This window comes from Zingiber officinale, chromosome 4B (genome assembly GCF_018446385.1).
Source record: "Zingiber officinale cultivar Zhangliang chromosome 4B, Zo_v1.1, whole genome shotgun sequence".
NCBI lineage: Eukaryota > Viridiplantae > Streptophyta > Magnoliopsida > Zingiberales > Zingiberaceae > Zingiber > Zingiber officinale.
Genome location: NC_055993.1, coordinates 129,092,094 through 129,117,332, shown reverse-complemented (window position 1 = coordinate 129,117,332; position 25,239 = coordinate 129,092,094). Strand labels below are relative to the sequence as shown.

General features: G+C 41.0%; 4 protein-coding genes across 6 annotated transcripts; 1 reads left to right on the top strand and 3 right to left on the bottom strand.

Moving 5' to 3' along the window:
• Window positions 1-2,324: 2,324 nt before the first annotated feature.
• LOC121976675 (subtilisin-like protease SBT1.7) lies at window positions 2,325-5,163 on the bottom strand. 2 transcript variants are annotated; one of them, XM_042528949.1, is made up of 2 exons: window positions 4,780-5,163; window positions 2,325-4,641 (listed from the first exon to the last, which is right to left on the bottom strand). In XM_042528949.1, the coding sequence occupies exon 2, from the start codon at window positions 4,602-4,604 to the stop codon at window positions 2,415-2,417; it is 2,190 nt and encodes a 729-aa protein (XP_042384883.1). In that variant the 5' UTR covers window positions 4,605-4,641; window positions 4,780-5,163; the 3' UTR covers window positions 2,325-2,414. The 2 variants fall into 2 exon arrangements, with proteins under 2 accessions (XP_042384883.1, XP_042384882.1); XM_042528948.1 differs by having other exon boundaries at window positions 2,325-5,095.
• A 615-nt stretch (window positions 5,164-5,778) lies between these two features.
• On the bottom strand, window positions 5,779-13,078 carry LOC121976676 (ERAD-associated E3 ubiquitin-protein ligase component HRD3A-like). Its single transcript, XM_042528950.1, has 6 exons — window positions 12,456-13,078; window positions 11,873-12,364; window positions 10,646-10,861; window positions 8,712-9,035; window positions 6,897-7,139; window positions 5,779-6,174 (listed from the first exon to the last, which is right to left on the bottom strand). Exons 1-6 carry the CDS (start codon window positions 13,011-13,013, stop codon window positions 5,980-5,982), a joined length of 2,028 nt encoding a protein of 675 aa, XP_042384884.1. The 5' UTR covers window positions 13,014-13,078; the 3' UTR covers window positions 5,779-5,979.
• Window positions 13,079-13,605: 527 nt separating this feature from the next.
• Window positions 13,606-22,425, top strand: LOC121976674. Of its 2 annotated transcripts, none has more exons than XR_006110674.1 (16): window positions 13,606-13,905; window positions 13,991-14,039; window positions 14,947-15,124; window positions 15,190-15,632; window positions 16,284-16,332; window positions 16,496-16,727; window positions 16,812-16,860; window positions 18,595-18,772; window positions 18,865-18,990; window positions 19,090-19,330; window positions 19,419-19,467; window positions 19,546-19,671; window positions 21,056-21,157; window positions 21,266-21,357; window positions 21,538-21,612; window positions 22,081-22,204. XR_006110674.1 is itself a non-coding variant. In XM_042528947.1 (16 exons), the coding sequence occupies exons 1-16, from the start codon at window positions 13,778-13,780 to the stop codon at window positions 22,348-22,350; spliced, it is 2,466 nt and encodes an 821-aa protein (XP_042384881.1). In that variant the 5' UTR covers window positions 13,608-13,777; the 3' UTR covers window positions 22,351-22,425. The 2 variants fall into 2 exon arrangements, 1 of the variants encoding a protein (XP_042384881.1); XM_042528947.1 differs by having other exon boundaries at window positions 13,608-13,905; window positions 21,459-21,612; window positions 22,081-22,425.
• Window positions 22,426-24,197: 1,772 nt separating this feature from the next.
• LOC121977959 (mitogen-activated protein kinase kinase 9-like) lies at window positions 24,198-25,239 on the bottom strand. The gene has a single exon (XM_042530357.1). It carries the CDS (start codon window positions 25,221-25,223, stop codon window positions 24,294-24,296), a length of 930 nt encoding a protein of 309 aa, XP_042386291.1. The 5' UTR covers window positions 25,224-25,239; the 3' UTR covers window positions 24,198-24,293.

Sequence of the window (25,239 nt, the reverse complement as noted above, 5' to 3'; positions counted from 1 at the left end):
GGTCCTTTGTCTCCTGTCGCTGGGAGGAGACCGTCATTCGGCATTCCTAGGAACGGGATTAGCCACGAAGGGAAGACTTCGACAATCCCTCGTGTTGTGCGTATCTGTCCGGTGAAAGGAGCAGAACATAGGGGTCCACCTCTTCTTCGGCTTGGGCCGAGCAGCAGCTACCTCTTGTACTTGGGACCTCACCCGAGGGGAGCGGATTGCTTCGGCCCTTGGTCCTCTCGGCGGTTGATGAATGGCGTGCTGTTTCCGTTCGGCATGAATAGGTGCCCGCTCGGTTGGAGTTTCCTTTTTCCGGGCGGCTTGTGCTTCTTCCACGTTTATGTATTCATTGGCTCGATGTAGCATGTGATCATAATCTCGGGGCGGCTTTCGAATGAGCGCCCGGAAGAAGTCCCCATCCACAAGGCCTTGTGTGAAGGCATTCATTATCGTCTCCGCTGTGGCCGTTGGAATATCCATCGCCGCTTGATTGAATCGCTGGATGTAAGCTCGCAGCGACTCTCTCGGCTCTTGCTTGATGGCAAACAAGCTGACACTTGTCTTCTGATAACATCGACTGCTGGCGAAGTGGTGGAGGAAGGCCGTTCGGAAGTCCTTGAAGCTAGTGATGGATCCGTCCGGCAGCCTCCGAAACCACCTTTGAGCCGATCCCGAGAGAGTTGTAAGGAAGACGCGGCACTTTACTCCATCTGTATATTGATGGAGTGTAGTTGTGTTATCAAACTTACCCAGATGATCATCCGGGTCCGTTGTACTCGCCGATCGTCGGAGGCACGTAGTGCTTGGGTAGAGGGTCTCGTAGAATAGCCTCCGAGAATTGGCGATTGATCCGCTCGGGAGATGAGTCTGCCTGGGGAGCTTTTCCTTTTCTGTCATCCCGCCTTTGCATTTCGTCTGAAGAAGATCCTCTATCTCTTCGAGCTGGTGCGGCTTCAGGGGTGCGAAATAAGGCCCGATGGAATGCGACGGTGGCCTGAGGTGCTTCCGCTCGGCCACCCGACGCAGATGTTGCTTGTTGCTCCGGCCGCTCGGCCGCTGCTTTCTGTTTTTGCTCCACAAGTTTGGCGGCCCTCATCTCGACCAGAGCGTCGAGTTCTTCTGTTGAAAGCGCCACCGTGTATTGTCGTCCAGCCTCGTCTATCGTTCCCGTTCGGATGCAGGAGCGTTCCCACAGACGGCGCCAATTTGATCCTGTCCGAACCAGGAGTCAACGGACACTGGGCACGTGGCGCTCCCTGCTGGATCCTCGAGTGCTCCGGTGAACCTGCAGCAAAACCGAGCCGGGAGGGGTGTCCCGGCGACGGCCCTCCGACGCTCAAGTCAGGCGAGGAATAACAAAAAGGTGGCCTCAAGATTAAGACTTGCATACCTCCGGTGAAGAAATGAAGACCTTATATAGACCTCTGGAAGAAGCCTGGGCGCGCCAATCAAAGCAACCACCTGCTTTTGACCATGCCCAGGTATGGGTCTGTCAGAAGGACCATGCCCAGATATGGGTCTGTCAGAAAGACGTCCATGAGGCCATACTGCTACTGTATCAACCTTTCCATGATGTGACGGCAAGATCCTCCATCGTGCACTCTTGTGTATGGCGTAATCATCAGACATGCCGTTATTGACATTCCATATCCTGAGCCAAACGAATAGGCTGCTCGGCTAACCTTCGTACCCTCGCCCTTATCCTGGCCGAACGGACCACCCGCTCGGCCCTTCGGTCCCAGCCGGGCAGACGCCCCGCTCGGCCATTCGGTTCTCCCGCCTTAGCGTCGGAAACCCCAGCCCATGACTGGGTTATCTTTGGTTCTGCTCGGACCTACTCAGCTGCTCGGCGCGGCCATTAACCGCTTAGTCAGCCCTCCATCTGTCCTCAAGCTGAGACCCTTCAGGAAGTGAATCCCCCATTTTTACCGTCGGATCAACTGCATTAGTCGCTATCTTCTTTTTCAGACTGGATTATACTATAATAACTATTTTGATAATTATGATAATAATACTGAAATTTAAATATTTTTTTAAGATAAAAATATAAAATATGATAACCGTGGGTGGCTTTTTAATTTTTAGCCAAACCCCCCCCCCCCCCCCCCCCTAGCTTTTATAGAATTTTATTCTAAAAATTAAAAGTGCACAATTAAATTAGTTTTTTTTTAATCCGTTCGATATTTTTTTTTTTTGATAATATTCGGATCTTCTAATTTTGAAAGTGACCCGGCTCAAAATTTTCCGTCGACGTATGATTCGAACATCACACCACGCCAGTAAAAATTGATTTCTTATCAGTAAATATCATCCGTCGTCCTCTAATCAATCAGGTATTATAATAATCCTGTCATCCGCTAATCAATTTTGATTAAGCATCCGTAGGCACAAATCCGTTAATTTAATGATTTGATACGATAATGATTTCAAACCCACATGAAGGCGACCGGACTCGATACGACGTGCTTTCCGTCCGACCACTCGAGCCGTCCGAACCCCGACGATCCCTGAGGCTGCGCCAATGACGAGAAGCTCGCCGTGTAGTTTCTCTTCTCCCCCGGAACACCGAAGATAAGCTCCTCCGGAACCACCTCCACCTTCACTCCCTCCGCCGCCGTCACCGTGACCTTGTACGTGCCCGGTTCGCCGACGTTCGTCAGCGTCCTCCTGTGTTTCGATACCGAAGCTTCCCCGCCGCTGGACGGGAACGTGACCGCGAAGGATGGGTAGTTGAGCTCCTCCACCGCGTAGGCCCGCGCGGCGTCGCACGCGAAGTCGCTTCTCCTGGCGAGGATCGCCAGCCGGAAGGCCGAGTAGTTCAAGGCGCAGAGGAAGTCGAGGTAGTCTTCGGCGGTGAGGTCGTAGACGAGCCCTGGGTCCATCGCCCGTCGGGGTTCCACGTGGCCAGCTCCAAGGTCGAACGGTGTGGCGGCGCGGCCCGAGGCCGCGTCGAGGAGGGCGTCGCCTCCGGCGTAGGCGGAGTAGGCGGTGGTCATGAGGGCGGACCTGATGACGGCGGGGCTCCACTCCGGGTGCGCTCCCTTGAGGAACGCGGCCAGTCCGCTCACGTGCGGGCACGACATCGACGTCCCGGAGACGATGTTGAACTCCACTCGCCGGGAGTCCACCGCGATCCCTGTCGGACCGACCGCGTCCGTCCACGCAGCGAGGATGTTAACCCCTGGCGCGATGATGTCGGGCTTGAGGACGCCTCTCGTGACCGAATTCGGTCCGCGGGAGGAGAAAGCAGCCACCACCGGCGAAGGCTGGACCCCGACCTTGGTCCCGCCGAAAACTACGGTCGCCGTCGGGTTCGGGTCCGATAAAATGTAGGCCTTAATGGCGTTTCCGGCCTTTTCTCCTGTTCCTGCGGCGGGAAGGAGGTGCGCGTCGGCGACGAGTTCCTCCCCCTTGCCCGGCGAGTTGGCGAGGACCATGCCGGCTCCACCAGCCTCGTGAACCACGTATCCCTTTTGGACCCTGGGGTTGATCCCTCGGTCGCAAACTACGATTTTCCCAGCTACTTTCTCCGGCAAGAGTGTCCCCGGCAAACAGAGGTTTCCGTTACTGATATCCTCGCTGGCGTTAGCGGCGTAGATCAATGACAGGGTCGGCGACGGCGGCAGGGGAGGTCCTCTGTATAGAGTGACTCCGGTGTAATTCTCCCCGTTTCCCAGCATGACATACGCCGGGAAGTCGCGGTCGAGAGTCCCGGCGCCGACGGTGGTCATCCAAGGGGCTACGTTGGAGAGGCTGGACGGCACGGGGCCTGCGTTCCCGGCGGAGCACGAGACGAAGACGCCCTTCTCCATGGCTCCAAAGGCACCAATGGCAGCGGTATCTCGGAAATAGTCCACCATCTTCCCACCCAAGGACAGCGAGAGGACGCCGCAACCGTCCTCCACCGCCTTGTCTATGCCGGCGAGTATGTCGGAGCCGAAACACCCACCGAGCCAACAGACCTTGTACACGGCGACGCGAGCGCGGGGCGACATTCCACGGGCGGTGCCGGCGGCGAAGCCCAACAAGCTAGCGTCCGGCACGGCAGCGCCTGCGACGGTGGAGGCGGTGTGGGTGCCGTGGCCGTCACGGTCTCTCGGGGACCTGGTCTCCTTGGATTCCTCCATCGTGCCCACGCTTGCCTTGTAACCCCAAAAGAACGACCGGGCGCCGACGAGCTTGCGGTTGCAGTTGACGGCCGCGAAATCCTCACTGTCCTCGCACTCGCCCTTCCAGCTCGCCGGGACCGGCCCGAGCTCGGCATCATCGAAGCTCCGCCTCTCGGGCCACACCCCCGTGTCGAGCACGCCCACCACAACGTCGTCGCCGATCGGGCTATCGACGTCGAGGAACCCGTTCGCTCCGCGATCTACGAGGCCGAGGAACTCGGGGGTCCGCGTGGTGTGGAGCTCGTACCGGGTCTCGGGGGTGACGGAGAGCACGCCGTGGCGGCGGGAGAGGGCGCGGGCCTCGGCAGGGGTGAGGCGGGCGGCGAAGCCGTGGGCGACGGTGTCGTAGTAGTAAATGGCGTCGGCGGAGTCGGAGACGGAGCGCAAGGAGGCGTCGTACCAGTGGCGGTGGGCGGCGAAGCCGGGGGGTAACTGGGACTTGGCCATGTGCACGATGTAGGTCCCTTTCTCGCCGGCGACGGCGCTGCAACAGAACATGACGAGCCATAAGATTAACCTCAAGAGATCCCTCTGTCTCCCCATCTCTCTACGAACCAGTGATTGGCTGAGGAGGAGGAGGAACAAGAAAGAAGATAGGCATAGAGATCGGAAGAAGAGTCACATGCATTTCGTCGTCTTCAGCGTTTGGAGCTTGGCCACTCTGTTTCGTCTCTATGTTCGACAATAATCGAACCGAGTACGTGAGCGTGTTGGAGGTAGCCAGTCTTTGGCGGGGTCTTTGTGGAGAAGGAAAACAGGGGGCTCTTGTCGTGTTCTCTATCACGTTGCAAAAAGGCAGGTCCCGCCACCCAGCGGCCCCCCTCACCCCTGCCCCACGAGTATGAGAGGGAGTAAATAAAACAAAAACAAAACCCGTGTTCTCTCATCACGGGCATCCAAAGAGAGGCGTGTCTTGTCAGTTACTTAGCTCGTCCGCGACTCTGCCCGGAAGAAGGTCGATCTGTTCCGACCGGCGGCGGCGGTGATAACGACCGGTGCTATTCCAGGCAACTTTATTGCGGCGGCGGCGGCGACGGTGATCACGACCGGTGCTGTTCCAGGCAGTGTAGTTGACATGGCTGCAAGTGAAGGATTTTGAGGTCGATGGAGAAATGATAAATGCAATGGATTTCACTCGAGCCGAAGCAAAACCACCCTATAGAATAGGGCGTATTTTACAAATCATAAATCATAAATCATGAAAATACATATACAGCTAAGCCTTAAATCTTAAAATGTTAAAAGCCAAATCTTAAATCTATTTTGAAATTAGCTACTCCAGCAGCACATATATTTTTAAACTAAATCACTGATAATACTCCCTTTTGAATTTTTTTTTAAACACATATTTGATCCGACTTTTTTGGGTTCATATTTAGATTTTCTAAAAGTAATAATAAGTACTTATCACGAATTTTGGACCCAATTCATCTCTAGCTTAAAGGTGTCAAGAAGTCAACAATAAATATTTTTAATTATTGTCAGGGGAAATTTGTAAAAAAAAAGAAGAAAAAACCCCTCAGTTTTATCACATACCGAAGAATATTATAACGTCAATCTTTCATGCTTAACAATCAACAATGTAGCAATTTTGGTGAATCTCTACATAATTCTCATGGAATTTATGTTGCAGAAATAGCAAATAACTCAGGCAAAATAGAAACACTGTCAAGGATAATATTTACAGTCTCAAGATAAAATCAAATGCGGAGGAAAAGGTCTTATGATCTGTGATTCTAAGATTTTCATAGTACCCAAGGTTCTCCTATCATCTATGCTTTTCACTTGACTTATTGAATCCCAGTAAATATTTTTCAGGCTCCTAGTTGAGAAAAATATCCGGTTGATGTGGTGCCACAGGCACGGCTTGTCGCCTCTGGCGTTCTCGGAGATAAAGTACAGCCAGGAGACAAGCAAAAAGAGTTAGTATTGTTGCATTTCCTTCATCCATGAGCACCTCCTCCACCCATAACTCTAATTTTGGGTACAATTCTGGGAGTGAATCAATCACCTTAACCTGAAACTTAGAAATAAGTAATCATAAGGAAGAGAGTTACCATCAACAGAAAAAAAAATATATCATAAAAATTAAACTATGAAGATGAAGACAGAATGCAATAAAAAAAAATACACTTTGTAGATTCTTTACTTCTTGGATGCCAAATAAAAAACTTAGAATACTCCTTCCAACGTTTCTAACAAAGGTTTGCTATATCTTATTTCAATATACAAGCCTAGGAACATTTAACTCAACTTTTGCTAGCCACCAATTTGGTCCTCCTCTTTAATCCCTCAAATAGTCAAGAGGGCAATTATTTCAGGACCTCAATGGGAATTTAAAAAAAAAGAAGGTAGATTTAAATGAGCCATTTTACTCTCCGGGAAGAATTCAAATGCATGTGCAAGTGCTTATATCACAGACATAAGAACATTGTGAAGAAAGCAACATGAACAAATCACAAAATGTGGAAATAAGTTCAACAATTATTTATGAACCACGATCTATGTTTTACTTATTAAATTTCAGGTAATGCTTCCAAAATTCTGACTACAATGCCAAGTCAATGAAAAGAAAAGGCTCAAGTAACAGAATCAGAAAAGGCCTTTCAGTTTCAGCAAAAAAATATGAACATAAAGATAATCTTCATAGAGAAACGAGCAACCTACAAACTAGAAGCAACACATATTTGTGATCACTTCATAGATTGATAGTTGATTAAGAAAATAGAGGAACCTCACCATGAAACTGTCAGCATAGTTCATCCTTATCCATAAGCTCATAAGTGCTAGTTTAACAGGCATCGCAGCAGCTGCATCACGCTCAAGGGCCTGATCGTAGTACCTTTTAGCTAGATGAAGATCAAGAGGAAGTCCCTGACCATGCTCATGCATGTATCCTAGATTGAACATGGCTTGCGCATTGGATTGTGACCGAGCATGCATGTATGCCTCAGCAGCACGTTCAAAGTCTCTATTTGTCCCCTGAAACAGAAAATTCACTAGGAATGAGAGATTGTTTTCCATGGTCAAAGTTGATGGCGCAACTATACCCAAAAAAAAATCAAATTGCAAGTTTAATTGTAATTAATTTCCTATATAAAATATACTACACAGAAAACAAATGTTTCAATACAAAAATGTCTTGTTATATGAAAAGATGGATAATGAACATGAGAAATAGCGATTCAAGATCACCTCAGGATTAATATCTGTAATCTGAGGCGAAATACCATAATAGGTATATGCAAAATCAAAAAATAACATGCAGAAAAAATCAGGCAAAAGTCTCACTCTCTACCAAGCCTATTTAGATAAAAGAAACAAATTAAAATGATCCAATATCAAAATTCACCGTCAAATTCCATAATTCTAATGCATTCAATTGCGGATATTGCATGTGCCTAATTGTGTAGACTGTAAACGAATACCATCTGACAAAGATGGGCAATAAACGAAATAAGAATTTGAGAGCCTAAATACATTATAAAAAATATAGAATAGGACAATGAATTGACTAGGATAAAAACAAGTTATGCCATAATAGTAGGATCAATTTTCATATATCAATATTCTAATTTGATTTGCTAAAGTAATAAATTTATCAATCTCTATATATACAATAGAATTTTAAGTCTACTATCAAGGGAAGACAATTTATTGTGTCCTATGAAGGCCTGCCATTGAATTTGCCTCACCTCATAATGTAAACAGGAAAGGGATAGGACAAATAAATAATTACATATGCAGTGTGGAGGCAGGTATCGAATAGAAATTTTATGTCTCACCCTACCCCACTTGAATTTATTTTTAAATATATAATTTGATAATAATAATAATTTGTATTTTAATTAATATTTTATTGTCACACCTCAAAACCAGCTCACATAAGAGTGATATGGTCTAATAAAAAAAAAAAAGACAGCCCGATGTACAAAGCTCCCGCTAGCCTTACCTTGCTTTTTGCAAGAGGCTGTTTCCAGGATTCAAACACCTTTTGGTCACAATGCAACAACTTTACCGTTGCGCCAAAGCTCCCCTTCTGATACGGTCTAATAATCTAAAATATTATTTCATTGAGCCCAATGGCGTAGAAGGATTTATATAGCCGACGTCACAAGATTTGCGGGTTGTTGTAGTATTCTTATATTATTAAATAATATTTTAAATTTTATACCTTTTATTTTTTATATTTTTAATATTTTGTGTTAAAATAATATTACATAAATGTTAAATTATTGAATATCTTATGTTCTGTTATATCAATATTCAATATTATTACTTTTTATATTAATTCTTTCAAGAGTCAAAATTACAGATTTAGAAAATTTACTTTGGGAATACAATGGTTTAAGTAAAAGCTCTTTGGACATGAATTAGTCAATCATCTTAATTAACTCCCAATGTGCTTTGGCCCTAAAAAAGTGGTTTGGAAAAGCGCACCCAACCAATCTTATGTAATTTTACCCACAATTAGTTCAGAATTTTTTTTTAACATTTGTACGAATTAACCAAATACTCTTAAACTCTTTTATGTCATCATGATAAGGTGATTACCCGGCCATAGTAGTATGCGTCGCCAACCAACAAAGCTGCATGTTCGTTCCCCTGCTCTGATGCCTGCCACCACAATGAGTGTGCACGGGTATGCCTTTCTGCATCTGAACAAAAGCCAGATTCACCCATGCAAATACTTTGTTCCCTGAATTTGTCGAGGATCCAAGCTGCATTGCTTTGAGCCACTTCATATCCTAGCTCTGCCATTCTTGAATACAACAAAAGTGATTTCCCTACATCACCTTTAAGATATGACTCGAGAGCCCATCTTAACAGGGAGCCCCAAGGTCCCCTTTCTGCCACTGCCTTGTAGAGAAGTGTGGCCTGCATCAAGAGTTCAAAACAATAAAATGATTGATAGATATTTTCAAGAAGACCACAATGTCATTGAAAAAACATACAGAGCTGCTATAAGCTAACTTGTCACTTAAATTTCTGCCTTTACTTGGTCAAGGGTCATGATGTCAAGTTGAAAGCAATTTAATTCTGTTAAGTTCCTTAAGATGAGTCACCCTATCTAAAAGTCACTCCATTTCTAGTGAGTTTCCGCTCCTAGTTTAAGTTAGGATAAAACAAGATGAATGAGTCATGTCCTTAGTCCAGTAACCATCTTTTTATGACTAAATCTAATAAATAATGGACAAGTATAACGCAAACAGATATGGGATCAGAATTTCATAGCAATAAACAACAGTGTGTTAATTACTAACACCATTTATCTAGAAGAAAATATCTCTATTCATTTTTTAACTTGGGGAAATAATGGCAAAAGAAGTTCTGCTGTTCTGCATGGAGGTTAAGTGAAATTGAGGGGGAGGAAAAGAATTAGGAAGCTGATCCTACATGCTTCTTCTGATCTACTAGGAGATGAGTAAATTTAGATGCTTAAAAAACTCTACTAAGAGTATATTTTAATTGCTGATTGAAGCAAAGGAGCTCAACTTGCATGCTGAAGTTGACGATAAAATTCCTTTTATGCTTTATCACCTCTATGATAGCATTGAATAGAATTACAGAAGGATAATGTAAAATAAAAAATAGATAAATAGAGTAGCTCATTAGACAACCAGCAAACAGCAGAAGTCATCACCAAGTTTGTAAGTGTCAGCTGGAATGTTTGAGAACAACCTCTCATAGCTTGTAACCATTCTGTTAGCAAGTGAATTTTTCTCATTTTTAATCAAGCATTAGGACAAGGATAATATAGTAAGGAGATGTGGATTATAAAAGTTACAATATAACCTAGCCTCAGCATAGCAAATAGATCTATTGAAGAATTACCGTGCCAAACTAGATATTAGACACCAAGGGGATGCAACAAAACCTCTACACAACAGACAATCAGGATAAGGGTAATATCCCTTGCTTTTCTTGTCATTCATGGTATATAACCATTTACTTTCACTCAAACATAGGATAACTGCTGCTGTGGCTTATATTAGAGTTCCAAGAGAAAGGCATTAGAGTGCATGGGCATTTAAAGATCTAGAGTCAAGTTCAGGACTCATGTAACTAATACACTTTTGCCCGTGTTCTGAAAACTGAATTCAAATATCAGCAAAATAAGCCTAGAATGGCTTATGCTACCGTTCATGGGAATGGTTCAAGTTTAATTTATATTACACGATAAGATAACTAAACTACACTATTGCCTTAGTTAATATAGCTCCATGAGTCTTTGATCTTCATGGTCTTGCTCTCCTTAGCTGTCCTGCGAGTCTGCTTGAATCTCTGTTGGTAGTTATCATGAGTTCCCCAATAGGGATAGAAGAGACTGAAGGAGAAAAGCAAAGAGCCGAACACAAGAAAATGAATAAACGTTGAGTGGCCTTTCAACCTTCATTCAATGAAGTAGTGGCGGACAACCTATTTGAAATATAAAAAGAAACACGGCTAAATAAAAATAGCAAAAAAAAAAGAATCTAAAAGAATACCATATGGAGATCCTTCTTAAAGCCTATGCCTTTATGAGATAACCTTGCAACTCGGTAGATGGCCTTTGGTTGACCAGTTTCAGCTGCAATAAGAAGTAATTTGCATGCTTTTGTTATATTCCTCTTCACACCAATTCCCTTGAGATACAGCACACCTAGGTTATAGAATCCACCAGGCACCTTATTTTCAGCAGCTTTTTCAAAATATTCTCTTGCCTGGAGGTGAAAATTAAAATTTGAATCATGACCGTAGAATTGATTAATAAATAATTTGCACATAACAAAAATCTCAATATATTAAAGGTTTATAATTTACTAAAGACTTGGGGTTAAACTGACTCAAGGTAGCAGACAAGAACTGACCCCACTGAGCTTAGGGTCTTGGCTCCGCTAGTGACAGAAGGAAACTGATCTCAAATATGAATAATCAATTTCATATGCTAAGGATGTTAATGTTTTAAATATATGCTGATGGTTCTCTTATAGTTAATCTATCATACTTGAACCTTCTTTTTTTTTGGCAAGATATGTGAAAAGACAAAAGGATTCCAAACCAAGATCTTGGCAAAAATTTCAATGCCTTTGCATGCAGGAAATCTTTTTGCAATGACTAATCTGAAACAATAGAAAATGAATATCATCCATCCATTCTTCTATAAGCTGCCTGATATTCAATTTAATGTTGACAAAAGAATAATGAGACTGCACAGAAAACTAATGTTGTATTTATTTTTGTTAGATTATCAGATTGTTCACCATATTTGTCATTCTTAATTCCAAATTTCTAGTAAGAAAATTACTTTGTTTCATGTAATCTCAAACCCCTGTTCGTCATATGGAAACTATGAGAAGTCAAGCAAAATAAATCATGCTACACTAGCAACAAAGTCGGATGTCAAGGACTCAGAGGTCAAGAGTTCCAACAGGAAATAGAACCTATCTGAATGGGAATTCCAGAAAGTGACTGCTTGAAACAGTTAGACTTATATCACGGAGGCATAAACTTTAGAGATCTCTACGACCAGTAAACCTTAATATAGATACAATATACACCCAGAAGGATGTTCACAATGTCAAATAACTTGAATATCAATTTTTGGTTCAGTATATGTTCATGATATTTCAGTTCCAAAATTAAAGTATTGTGACAATCTCAACTCCCGAATTAAGTAATGAAATGGAAGGTAGGAACTGATGCAAGTTAAAATATGAAGGATCAGGCTTCACCTTAGTGTAGTTCTTTTTCTCTACACCGTAACCTTTAACGTAGAGGTATCCCAAGCCATTATATGCTGAGTAATACTTATGTTTGGATGCAAGAGAGAGCCATCTGAAGGCCTTAGTATAATTCCTCTCCACTCCAGCTCCTCTGGCATACATCTCTCCAAGCAATTCCATTGCTTTTGGATTTTGCTTCTCCACGGCCTTTGAAAACCAATCCAAAGCCCTAGTGAGGTCTCTCTTCACTCCCCTCAACCCATAGTAATACAACAAGCCAATCTGGTACATGGCAGCAGAATCACCCTTCAATGCTTGATACTCCGTGATTTGGAAATTCTCATCCGCTTCCCCTCTTGATTTCCTTAAATCCTCCTGGTTCTCCTCGGTACCGCTGTGGATCCGGATGTGTTCTATCACAGGCGACTCCTCCAATATCAGGAAGCTCGTGATCGCTGCCTCTGCAAGTTCGGAATAAAGCTCCAGCGCTTTCTCATGCACCTGCATACAAAGGAACAATTCAACAGAGATGGAATCAGACTAGTCAGAGAGTGGTGAAAGAGGAAAAAAAGGTAATCAGATTAGGGTTCACCTCTTGCCGTAAATAGTTGTAGGCGAGAACCATCTTGGACTGCAGATTGCCGCCCTCGGCGGCAAAATGGTGGTAGAGCAAGGACTTGGAGCGGCTGTGGGCACGCATGAGACCGGTGCCATATAGAAAACCGAGGGCGGATTGCGCGTGCGGGTAGCCTCGGGAGGCAGAGGCTTCGATTTCGGCGGCGGCAGACTCCATGTCGGAAGAGTCACCAGAGGAAGCGGCGGAGATCAAGTGACGGACTCCGGATGCATATTGGACTTCACGGGCATCAGACGAGGGGTCATCCAGAAGAGACGGCGACTCGAGGAAAGGGAGCCACGATCCTTGGTCGTAATCGACGTCCGGGAGGGACTCCGAGTCGCCGAACTCATCCCACTCGTCGGATCCCTCGGTTCCCTCTGATCCTTCGCCGGCGGCCGACGAGGCGGAAGACGATTCGGATAAGTGTTCGTTGGCGAAGACGTAAACGAACTGGCGAGGGCGGAGAGATGAAGCGAGGAGAGCGTGACAAAGGAGGAGGACGGCGACGCAGCTAATTGCAGCGCGCCGCATCGCGAATTGTGCTTCTTCCCCAGCGTCGAATCGATGTGGAGTTTGACTTCGCCGGCCGTGTTCTTGTAAGGCAAAACTCGGGATGCAAGGACATGCGTGTTCGTATCGACGGCGAATAGAAGAGAGAAGACAAGATCCGACGGTTCTCGTGAATCGTGACACGTGGCAGCGCCGCTAGTCGCCTGTAGTAAGATATAACAATAAATATAAAAATAAATATTTTAAATAATAATAATAATAAAAATAAAAATAATCTTACTTGTTCATTATTCATTATAAAATAAAAATATTAATTATCATATAATAAAAATTAAAATCTCTGTATCAATCTTCTTTTTTTTTTTTTTTTTTTTTTTTTTTGTATTTTTACAATTCATCACGGATAAGTTAATTCGAAATTTATCTTCCATTTATTTTGCATTATGAATTTATTTTAAATTAATTTAATCAGAAAAAAAAATTAATTTTATTAAACTAGCAAATAGAATGGGTATCATATTTCCTGGCCCGGTCCGGCCCGGAACACCCCATTTGTGGTTCATGAAGATTGCCTTTTTCAGCGAACTGATTGCCGAATAAAGACAAATAGAAAATAAAATCATATTTCCGAAGCAAGATTGTGCGCTCTCTTCCAAATCAAAAAGAAAGATTAAGAAGGAACAGAGACGACGATCCCTCATCCTTCTCGCCGGATCCCTTAGTCTCCGCTCATCTTCCGGCGGACAACATAACCCTCGCTTCTTCCTCGTCGCTCTCTATCTCGTATGGGTACTGGCAAGGATAGCAGCGAGGCCACCGACGATCTCGACGACATGCCGCTCGCGGAGCGGCGCAGCTTGATTCGCCTCCGGAAGGCGGTTTCGCCTTTGTCTCGTGTCCCTGAGCCTCCAAAGTGCTTTCGCTCTGCTTTTTCCGCCTATGCTTTGTTCTACTATTTTCTCGGGAGGGTAACAACATTTTTTAGTTATGACCTGCAGGTGTTCGATTGACGAGCCTGGAGCGCGCGTATCTTCTGAAACTTCCAAGGTGAGTTCTGATACGAGGTTTTATTTAGCCTTTAACAGCATGCACAATGGGAGCTTGAGACTAGACTTAGCTGAAGATTGTGTTAATCTTTAGACCTAGATGACCTAATGGTGACCTGTTTTGTTTTTGAAATGGTATTCTCTGGGAAAAAAAATTAAATGTTCAGTGCAAAATCTACAAGAAGCTGGATATCTAGTATTAAGACGTTTTATTGTGATCTTGCAGCATAACATGTACTACTGCGTGCCTCCTTATTTTGGGAAAAAAGGGCAAAAGAAAGAAATAAGAAATTTTATTACCATCTTAGTTTATAATTTTTTTACCATTGCGCTGCAATTGAAGAGCTTAATTGAATTCCCCACCTTTTTTATCTTTTTATGCTTAGTTTCTTTCTCATCGAATTGAGCTTCTTTATGCAAAAAATAGTTTTTTAAGCTAAAATCGGATAATCTAGCTGCAACATTGATGACATGGTTGAAATCATCAGGAAAGTAAATCTAAGCATGACTTTGTTTGCTACTGATAAATATGGAACTAACAAATTTTGTACTTTGGACCAGTGCAAGTATCCAAAGTGGACCTAAGGAAGTATGCAACTCAATTTACCACTTCATGTACTTAAATCACTATGTTATTTAAATTAATCTGTTTACCTTCAGCTATAGTTAACATGGGATTGCTTTATTGGATGAGAAGATTTCCTGTTGAAAGGTTATTTTTCTTTTTAATGTTTGTGGTAAATTCTGTTTATATCAAAATGAATTTTGATCTGTACCACCATTCAATTTGGAAGTTTTTTTGCATATCACAATTGGACAAATTTCAAGAAATTTTGAAGATAGTAACATTCTAATTGTTCTTATTATGTAATAAGTTCTTCTATTGTTGCATAAATTGTTATTTGCAGGAGTGGCCGGGGTTACCAAGAGGTGTAAAATTTCAACCCTCTGATACTGATCTACTCTGGCACTTGCTTGCAAAAGTAGGCAAGGCTACCGCTGATCCACATCCATTCATACACGAGTTCATTACTTGCCTAGATGATTTTGATAGATTTGGTCATACCCACCCTCAGAATCTTCCTGGTAACTGAGAATAAGGCTTTCGCTCATGATGGCTATATCTGCATATCTAAAAGATTATTTGACAGGTATAAAAGATGGGACCACTACTTATTTCTTTCACAAATCTTTTAAGACTCATAATACCGAAGCTGAACAACATGATGATTGTGGGGGCGTGTGTTGGAAGAAGAATGGCAGCATCAAGCCTTTGATCATTGATAATAAACACCGTGGATATAAGTCAATAATGACTCTTCATGCACACATGAACAGATCCGAGAATCTCAGTTGGATAATGCATCAGTTTCAACTTGGCTCTGACAATGATGATATAGGGGAGCTTGTTGTTTCCAAGATATTCTCCCGAAGGACTAGTCAAACCAATGAAATTTCAGAAGAGAAAACAATGAACATAGCCGTAGCTATTCCTAGTAATGCAGAATTAGCAATATGTTCCACATCACATAAAACTGAAGTCCATCAAGCTGATCAACATCTTGATGTCACTGCGACAGACTCAACTTCACAGGTCTTCAAAATTCATAAACTAACTTTGTATTCTGGCTGCAATGTTCAATCATAATGTTTAAGAGGATATCACACTAACAAAGTCACAGAGAAGTAGTAAAGGAAAATCCCGAAGTTTGAATAGTTTAGAATATCTGTTTGTTGTTGTTAACATGTATTGAATATTTCACTATCTTGTGGAGTTTCTATTGTTAAATAGCATACAGGATGCTTTATATCATCTACAACTATTTCTTTCTTGTACATCATGCACAATATATTCTGTGTAGGGACACCCTGGGTTTCTGTTCTTTCCTTCAACATAGGGGTTGCTCACCTGTGTTTTTGTTTGTGTTCTTGTGTATAAGACTATAAGTCAATGATTTTGTTGAGACCCTTTTAGAAACACAAGTCCCCGGATGGAAACACAAGTCATGGAGACTAAATTGACTGAAGCTAATTTTATCCTTTTAGTTCTTTATTTCTTCCATCTTCAGACTGCTTGGTTATTCTTGTAATGAGGTAGCAAATCATTTGAAACTTAAAATCTTGTTTGGTCCTTCATTCAAACACGGTTACTTATGCTTTGATGTGCCTTTTTCTTGAGCTTATTCAAAATTGTTGAAACTACTCTACTTACATCATTCCTCCTCCTCACCGCACTGTTACACAGGAAATTTTGATGGATGACCATTACATGAAGGAATCAGAGCCTTTGCAAGGTTGTTGAAATTTTCCTTTTAAGCGTTCAATATAACAAGTTTTTTGTTATGAAGCTAAAGCAATTCTGAATTGAACTTTTTTCTTTATCCCTCGACAGATTCTAAAGTTAAAGGTTATATTGCTTATATAAGCAAATATTAATGATTTTTTACTGTAAGACAGGTCCAAATATCAAGTGTTTGGATGGTATCTCTGCTACAAATACAATCGACGAGCTTTATCATTTTGATCAGCTTATGATGCATGAATATTCGTCCATGTTATTGGCTAACACAAGTTCTGGATATGTTGATTCCAATTGTTCTATTGGTCAAAGCAAATGTGATATGAATTGCACTTCAGGAAATCTATTAGATGCTGTTAATGATGGTTCTATTCCACTAAATGACATGATGTATGCTCCAGTTCTGAAGTTTCCTTTGCACTTTTGCATATCTGAGGTTAGCTAATGCTGCTGTGTGTTTGAAAATAACTCCAGGAGTAACAGGGAATCAGTTTCTAGAAAAGGTTTTTTTGACACTGCAAAGGTATTCAATCTTTTTCCTTCTGAAATATTTCATTAGATTTGAGTGGCATTCTTTTGAAACTTTATCTGTGCTGATCATGTCTTAAAAATCACTGCAAAAGTTTATTTATCTCATCACTCATCTAACCTTGCATGAAGAATTTTGTTAGTGGAATGTGATCGCACTTGTATAAATTATTTACCTCCAACTGGATCTTCCATCACACACTAGAGCATACCGTTGGGACACAATAGTGTTTCATAAAAATATGTAACAATTAAATCATCAAACTCTACATAAAAGTATTATTTTAAGAATCTAGGCCACTATAAATAGGGCTGTAAATGAGTCGAGCCGTGCCGAGTCGAGTTTTGGGGTGTTCAAGCTTGTTTGATAAGGTAACTGAGCCGAACCGAGCTTAAAATGAATCAAGCTTTTGAAATTATTGTTCAAGCTTGGCTTGGTTTATTTTTTATGAGCTTGAGCTTGTTTGAAGCTTGACATGAGTTTGACTCATTTAGGTGTTATCGAGCTCTCAATTCAAGCTTGGCTTGAGCTTGGTTCAAATTTGGTTCGTTTAAATGTTATCGAGCTTTCAATTCAAGCATGTTTGATTGTTTGAAATTTTTAGTTGTTTAATTGGTTATGGAGCTTGATATTTTAAACTTATTTGCTTATTTTATTTTATTATTTATTTAGTATATTGAAAAGAGTTTTATTAATGAATATTGCTCGTGAACATTGTTCACGAACATTAACGAGCTGAACACATATGTATTCAAGTTTGTTTGTTTAATTAATTTTTTGTATATTGAACGAACATAAAAAAGCTCTTACCAAGCCGAATACCAAGCTTGTTCACGAATGCTTGGTTCATTTACAGCCCTAACAATAAATTTGATAAAAGGGGTTTTAGCCTACTAAGTTGGTAAAGGCTTTTCTAGTTATTGACTTCCAAAATGGGGGTTTTTATTTGTATATACATTATAAAAAAAATTAAAAAATAAATTTGATAAAAAATCTGAAAATTACATTCCAATTCCACTCACAGATCCAATTTGAAGAAACTAGGATTGCCCCATCATTTTTTGTATATTTAATATTAGTTACAAAACTCAAATAAGCTATAAACCAAAGAACATTGGATTCTCCATTTTCAGTTTCCTAACAAATTAGAGTTTCAAGAAAATTAGATCAGGTTGACCAAATTATTATTTTATTTTTTGGTTTAAATTTGAAAATTTTATCCAGTCCGAACTCATTAATGATGAAGAATATATCTGATTATTAAAGATGATGGAGTTTCACATATATGTTCATAGGGTTTTTTTTGGTGTAAATACAATTGCTATATTTTAGTTTTCCATTTTTCAGTTGGTTTCAACTATATGCATTATCTGCACTCAAGTTTTTTTTCCTTAGAAGTTTTAATATATTTTTTTTTGATGATGCCAAATGATGTCAAAAGGGGTAACAAGAACAATGTATATTATCTTTATTATGAATGTGTGATATTAATACATTTCTGATTTTTGGATGGCTTTTTACTTGCTTTGAGGTGAAATGCAATGAGCTTTATTGATTGACATGAATGTGATCTTGACTGTATTAGTTTGCATTGGGTCCTTGATTGATGGATTTGCTAGTGCTAGTTCGTCCTTGTCCTTATCTGTTGTATTTGCTTTACTTCCGGCCTTTCATATTTGTTAGTTTTTAAAAAACATGCTTGCTAATCTTCTTTCTGTTTCTTGTTAGATTGCAAATATCCCATGTGATCATAGTCCTCCTAAACCTTCTTCAAACATTGCGAGAAATGTAATTTTTGAGTCTTCCGGAAGTGTCACTGAAACAAATTGTTGCACAGTTTGTTCAGCATCAGTGCCTATCTTTCAAAACAATGATTCACTTGTAGCTGCCTCTAGAGATAACGATGGTAACTGTTGCTTATCCTCATATATCTTGTTCGAAAGTTGTCACCTGCTTCAGGAGAACTTGTTAATAATTTATGTCATTCCTGTCTTTTAGGTGTATCTGCCCAGTTGGATTATGTGAAAATGGAACCTACAGAGGAAGACCATTTTGAGATTACCACAACTCAGGAACAAATGACATCCAACTGCACACAAGAGGCAGCACAGTCTAAAGTCACAGGTATCTATATGTTCTTTCTTGTTGATATATTTAGTTCCAGCAAATTTTGAATCTATTTATGGTGATTTTTCTCATGCAAGAATCATCTTCATCTTCCAGAGTCTCATGCCTCAAGAGAAAAACTCAAGGAAGAACCTATTGATGATGATCTCTTCAGGAACATGCTAAACAATATAACATCTGTAGAACATGATGTAGGGATCTCTGAATCTGTTTCTAACCCAAATCTTTCTGAAAAGGCAAATTTTTCCGAACAGTTTTTCCCCAAGAATCAACATTTTGAACGAGACAACACTGCAAGTGTTGTATCTGTTCGTAGGAAAAGAAAGAAGACTGCAACGTAAATGCTGATCCCTTATCTTATTTGCTTATATAGTTATATATGATTGTTAATGACATCTTGGTGAAATTTGATCCTATAAACACAGGAGTTCAGTAAGGCAAGCACTTGAAGAAGATGCACCTGGGCTTCTGCAGGTAAATTATGAATGAACAGCTTTAGATTTTTCATGTTTTTGTCTCACATTGTATTCCAATTGTTTGTTTGTTTGATAGATTTTGCTGGACAGAGATATATCAATTGAGGATATCAAGCTTTATGAGACTATGGAAGATGATGAGGCTCTAGAGGTCTCTGAAGAAGATGATGATTTCAAAGAGCTTGAAACTGTGATCAATAAGGTTTGTCAGGTTAATGAACTTGTAAGAGGGCTTAAATTAAGTTTTCCGAAAGTGTCCACTGGCGTTATGTAATCCATCCACTACAGAATGCATGTCTGGTTAATAGTGAAATTTTTTTAGTAGAATAAGTTATGATAAGAGTTTATTTGTATAGTTAATTTGTATTCTAGATTGACTCATAGTTGGGCCTTTAAGAGTATCTCAACACTCTGTTGTTGAATAATCTTCTCATTAATGAAACTTTGATTTTCTATGAGATTCACCCGCTGAGGAACATGGATTTATGATCTTCTCATTCATTCTACATTAGTAACTTAGAATTTTAAGTCAATGCGATTTAAATAAACCAATAGGAGTTATTTGATGCGCATGCCAATTGCATATGCTATATACTATCATATAAAATTATTGCGTGGGCTTTCTCAATATTCACTTGCTTAGGCAAATACATATAGGCTATATATAGCTTTTGCTGATATTGTACTTGATTTAAGTATCATTTAATGTCAGAGTTCTAGTTCTGGCCAGACGATGTAGTTTGGACGCCATGCTGTGTCAACATTTGGCACTTAAACACACGTAGAAGTGTGCTGAGATAAATTCGGTTACTTCTTTAATATTATTTTTTAGTTTATTTATTTTAAAAAAATAAGACTGGCAATTGGATAGTCAATAAAGCTATTTTTTTTACTATATTGTTTCAATACTTTACATGCTTCAATATGTGCTAAAGTTGACTAAGATGAATTTATGTGGCTTTTACTATTTAATCCTCGTTCACTTATTTATTAATTGGATAGGTCAATTAAAAATGATTTTGTTTCATTGCAGGCAAGATGTATTTATGTAACTTTTGCTCCTACAATCCTCTTCACTTCACTTTTTCACTTGTTTACTTTTAAAAATAAGACTGAAATTTAAAATAATCAAATAAATTAGTATTTTTGGAGAAGCAAACTACAGAATAATAATAAATGTTACTTAGATTCATCTTGATGTGAAGCATGCTGAAAGATGATGTGGCACGATACTAATCGGTACTATTTGTATGGGCGGCACTATCAATATGGGTGGTACTGGAGAGATTATACCAATTAATATAAGGTTTTGGCAAATATCGGGATGGTACGTTTCAACTTGTACTGTTTGATTTTGTTGCATAATCATGTCAGAATATCTGTAATAAAAAGTAATTATTTACCTAGTATAGTCTTTCCCACCTTGTATTTAGCTTACTTGATCATAATGTAAAATCCTTTTTTTTTAAATCATATTCAAGTATTTTTTTTGTGAGACAATCGGGCAAATGAAGTTTTTTTTTCCCTTTGTTGCTGGTTTGAAGTTGTATTTCAGCAATTACTGATAGTTGGGCATTTTACATCAGTTATTTTCTGCACGAGCTTCCATGTTCAAGTTTTCAGTAGCACGCCACATGAAGGGATCAAAGCCTTATTATGTAAATTGTTTAATTTCCCTGATTAACCAGGTTCAAAGCTTCTCTTTGCTCATTAGTTGAACATTTTTACATCACAATATTTTTCCTTAAATTCTCTTCCATTTCCTATTTTGTTTAAACTACAATTTTCTTCCTCAGGCAAAATATCTGCGGTTTAGTAAAAATTCAGTCCAATGGGGGTGGTGCAGGGATCTTCAATCATTCATTTTCATATTTTATTTGCATAACAGGTAATTAACTTCTTGCTCAAGTGTGTGGTATTTTGAAATATCTTATTTTGCTAGCTCGTCAAATGCCATCAAGTATTACCTCTTAAGCATATCCCTTACAGAATAGTGTTGGAACGTCCAGAATATGGCTATGCCACCTATTTCTTTGAGCTTGTGCATGATTTACCAATTGACTGGCAGATCAAGAGGTTGGTGACTGCAATGAAGCTCACTAGCTGTGGCCGGACCACTCTTATCGAGAACAAACCTTTAGTGGTAAGTTGTCTTTTATTTATTTATTTATTTTTCTGATCATGTTCTTTTGACTTGTTCCAAAGCTCATATTTTTGTACGGAAGCATCTGTGTTCAGGTTTTGTTCTAATTTTTTTTCCCGTTGCAATAAAAGATGGATTTCCAGTTAAGCATGAATGCGTACAATTATTGATAGTGATCTTGTGACCTTATTAATTATGATGCTTCGAGTAGTGGTCTTGGTTTGCCGGTCGTCTAATGATGATAATTAGAACTCTGAAGAACAAAGAATCTGAAGATTTGGTATTTACATCAGCCATTGAGTTTTGACAACTAATTATCGTGTTGGATATTAAAGGCCTAAGATTTAAACTTCTAAAAGCATTGCATTGTATCTGGTGTGAGCCGTAACTGTCCTTCATGATGTAAAGTAAGATCACCATTTTTATATTGTGACTTGAGATGAATAGCTAGCATTTGTCTGTGTTCAGATTGGCGAAGATTTGACGGAGGGAGAAGCGCGTGTTTTGGAAGAGTATGGCTGGACTTCCAACTGTGGGCTGGGGTCAATGCTGAACTTTTGCGATAGGGTTGTGCATGACGCCAGAACTGAAAGCAACGAATGGTGGAACAAAATTGGTAAAATGCTGATGGCCGGCTATGAATCAGGGCGTATTGTCCTAGACCATCTCCCGAAGAAGGCCCAAAAGTACGCCAGGAACAAGAATTTGCCAAAACAAGAGGAAGAACTGATTTTGTAATTTATTTTTTTTAGTTTTTGTGTAACCAAACTCTTGAATTGATCTAAACCAATATTACATTTTGTTTGTGTAGCAGTCGTTTGGGTCCAGTTCCTCAACATCCATTTTTCTTAAAATGTAAATTACATACTCCATAACTCTCTTATATTGGGGCAAAATGTGAAATAGTCATCTGAGCGGTAGGACGGTCGCAAGGACGGATCCTTTGGTCCGTAAATTACAGATCAGGAGATGATCCACTTTTTTATATCGTTGATCTAGATGGACCCTATCTATTTAAAGGTGGGGTCCATCCAAATCAATGGTCCTCATACAATGAACTATCTTCTGATTCATAATTTGCGGACCAGAGGATCCCTAGGACAGTCGCATATATTTTAGGAGTAAATTATAAATGTTATTCTACTCTAATGGGGAGGCTCTTTGTCTTTGAGGGATTACACAAGATATTTTCACACTCATTAAGAATTGACTCCAATAACTCTAGTATATTTTTTATATCCTTCTCTAACTCTTGGGATTATTGCCTCACTGGATATTTAGTGTACATTTTGAAATAATCCAAAGATACAAAATAACAATGTTCAAAATATTTTAAGGTTGTTTGTATTTTTTTCCCCCTCACATCTTATGCTACATTCATTTTGATGAAAGTGAGAACGAAAATAAAACTTGTGAAATATAATAATTCCTCTCTATTTAGTCGAAAGGAAATAAATGTTAAGACAGAGAGGAGATGCACATAGGATAATATCCAAAAGGAATGATTTATCGATTTCTTTTATCTTTTAGAAAATACGATTTATTTATGCTAATGAAGTATTTAAACTCAATTTCTCTCTAGCTGACGGAGTTAAAATAAAGTAACGTTCCTTCTACTTCTCTTCATTTGTTTCAACTAAACAAGAAACATCTCCTCGTCGTTTATTCTCCCTTTCCCACTACGTTGGGAAGGCCATTATTCTTGTCCAATTTAAATGGTTGGGTATAACAAAATAAACATTTTGTGGTGTAATAAATAATCATCTTGGAAGATCGACCCTTAAATATTACATCAGAATTATCATACGTCCATCGTCTGTGCTATACCCTGAGGACTTACTAAGATAGGATATATTTTTTATAATGACTGGACACACCGTTTGACGACCCCATATTCTAAAAATCCTCAAAAAGATATTTTAGGAAGCTTCAGTATCACTATATTAATAGGAACGTGCGCAAGACACCTCAGTCAATAATAATTCAATAGATAAAATTTGTAAATAAAAGTGTTCTCTATATTAATTTTTTTTGATTGAGTTAAATCAATTTATTTTTTTATATCATAGAAACTACTGTTACAACCATATTAAAATAAAAATATTTTTAAAATAAACTTTTATTTTATACCTTTTGGCAAAAAGAACATCATACCGAACTCTTCTCCTAAATTTCGTCCGGTAGCATTAGTATTTCCTTAATATATATATATATATATATGCTGCGCGTCGCACAGTGCGCACAGTTGCACTGTGCGACGCGCAGCATATCACAATTCTATATATATACTTTGTATGATATATCCCTTTAATATCACAATTCTATATATATATATATATATATCCCTTTAATATCCTATTAAAAAATATAGTTTGTATCCTTAATATTAATAACCGCTACACGCAGGAGCTCGAGAGGTCCAGAGGTCAGTAGCTTGGCAAGTTGGGAAGTCAAAGAATCAGCAACTAGGAAGAGGAGACCGGCTCTGAAGGTCAAATATTAGCACATAACTCTCATGTGGACTAAGTCCTGGATAATAACACCCGGACTCCCTATTAACTAGGTTAAGAATCTTAAACCCTGGCCTTACCATCCGCATCAAACTCCAAACAAATAACAATTCTACTTCTCTGTGAACTACAACTAGTTTTAGACTCTCTAATACTGCTGCATCTGATTTCTCAATGCATTTGGCCTATATATTGTAAAACCCCTTTCGCCTCCCCCAAGCAGATTGCCACCATCAGCGCCGCCCAATCTGGCGGCACCCCCTCCGGAAGCAGCGGGAAGTGTCCCTGGTGCAGCTCCAGCACTGCCAGCCCCAGGCTCCACACGTCCGCCGCATACGAATCGTAGTCCGCCCCGTAGGTGACCGAGTCTAACCGTTCCGGGCTCATGTACGCGCACGTGCCGACGTACGAGTCGCACGGGTCGAGGGATCGCAGCAGCACCTTGCTCACCCCGAAGTCGGCGATCTTGACCTCGCCGGCGGAGTTGACGAGGAGGTTCGCAGGCTTGATGTCGCGGTGCACGATCTGGCGGGAGTGCAGCTCCGGGAGGCTGAGGAGAGCCTGGCGAGCGACGGCCGCCAGAGCGAGCTCCGGAAAGGGGCGGCGACCGCGGCGGCGGAGAAGTGCGTCGGTGGATCCCCGGTCCATGTTCTCGAGGAGGAGTGCGACGTCGGCGGAGGGAGTTCGGACGAGGGAGTGGAATCGGACGACGTGGCAGCATCCAACCGTGCGGCGGAGGATGTCGACCTCGCGCTGCACCTGGTGGCGTAGCGAGACGTCGGCGCGGACCATCTTGAGCGCGAACACGGCTGCGCTCTGGCGGTGGCGAACCTCGTAGACGGTACCTCCGTTGCCGTGGCCGAGGGCCCGAAGCGTGTTGAAGTCCGAGAGCAGGAAATCGGGATGATCGTTGGAGAAACCAACGGAGAGAGAGCGAGCCGGCGGCGACGGCAGCGGCAGGGGAGGGAGAAGGAAGCGGCGGCCGTGGAAGTCGCGGGAAGGAAGCTCGAGCGCGAGATCCGCATTCGGGAGCCTCCGATGGCGGACGATGGACGTGGCCAAGGGCGGAGAGGGAAAATAAGTTTCGGCGTTTACTTCCATTGCCGAGTGAGTGGAT

Coding starts and splice junctions, on each gene's coding strand:
- LOC121976675 (XM_042528948.1), bottom strand. CDS start 4,700: ATGGGGAGACAGAGGGATCTCTTGAGGTTAATCTTATGGCTCGTCATG.
- LOC121976674 (XM_042528947.1), top strand. CDS start 13,778: ATGGGTACTGGCAAGGATAGCAGCGAGGCCACCGACGATCTCGACGAC. Junction 18,991..19,089: donor AGCACAGTCTAAAGTCACAG/GTATCTATATGT, acceptor TTCATCTTCCAG/AGTCTCATGCCTCAAGAGAA. Junction 19,468..19,545: donor ATGCACCTGGGCTTCTGCAG/GTAAATTATGAA, acceptor TTTGTTTGATAG/ATTTTGCTGGACAGAGATAT.
- LOC121977959 (XM_042530357.1), bottom strand. CDS start 25,223: ATGGAAGTAAACGCCGAAACTTATTTTCCCTCTCCGCCCTTGGCCACG.
- LOC121976676 (XM_042528950.1), bottom strand. CDS start 13,013: ATGCGGCGCGCTGCAATTAGCTGCGTCGCCGTCCTCCTCCTTTGTCAC. Junction 9,036..10,645: donor TTAAGAAGGATCTCCATATG/GTATTCTTTTAG, acceptor CTCTTGATGCAG/GCCACACTTCTCTACAAGGC. Junction 7,140..8,711: donor ACGCATACTACTATGGCCGG/GTAATCACCTTA, acceptor TTTCTGTTTCAG/GGGACAAATAGAGACTTTGA.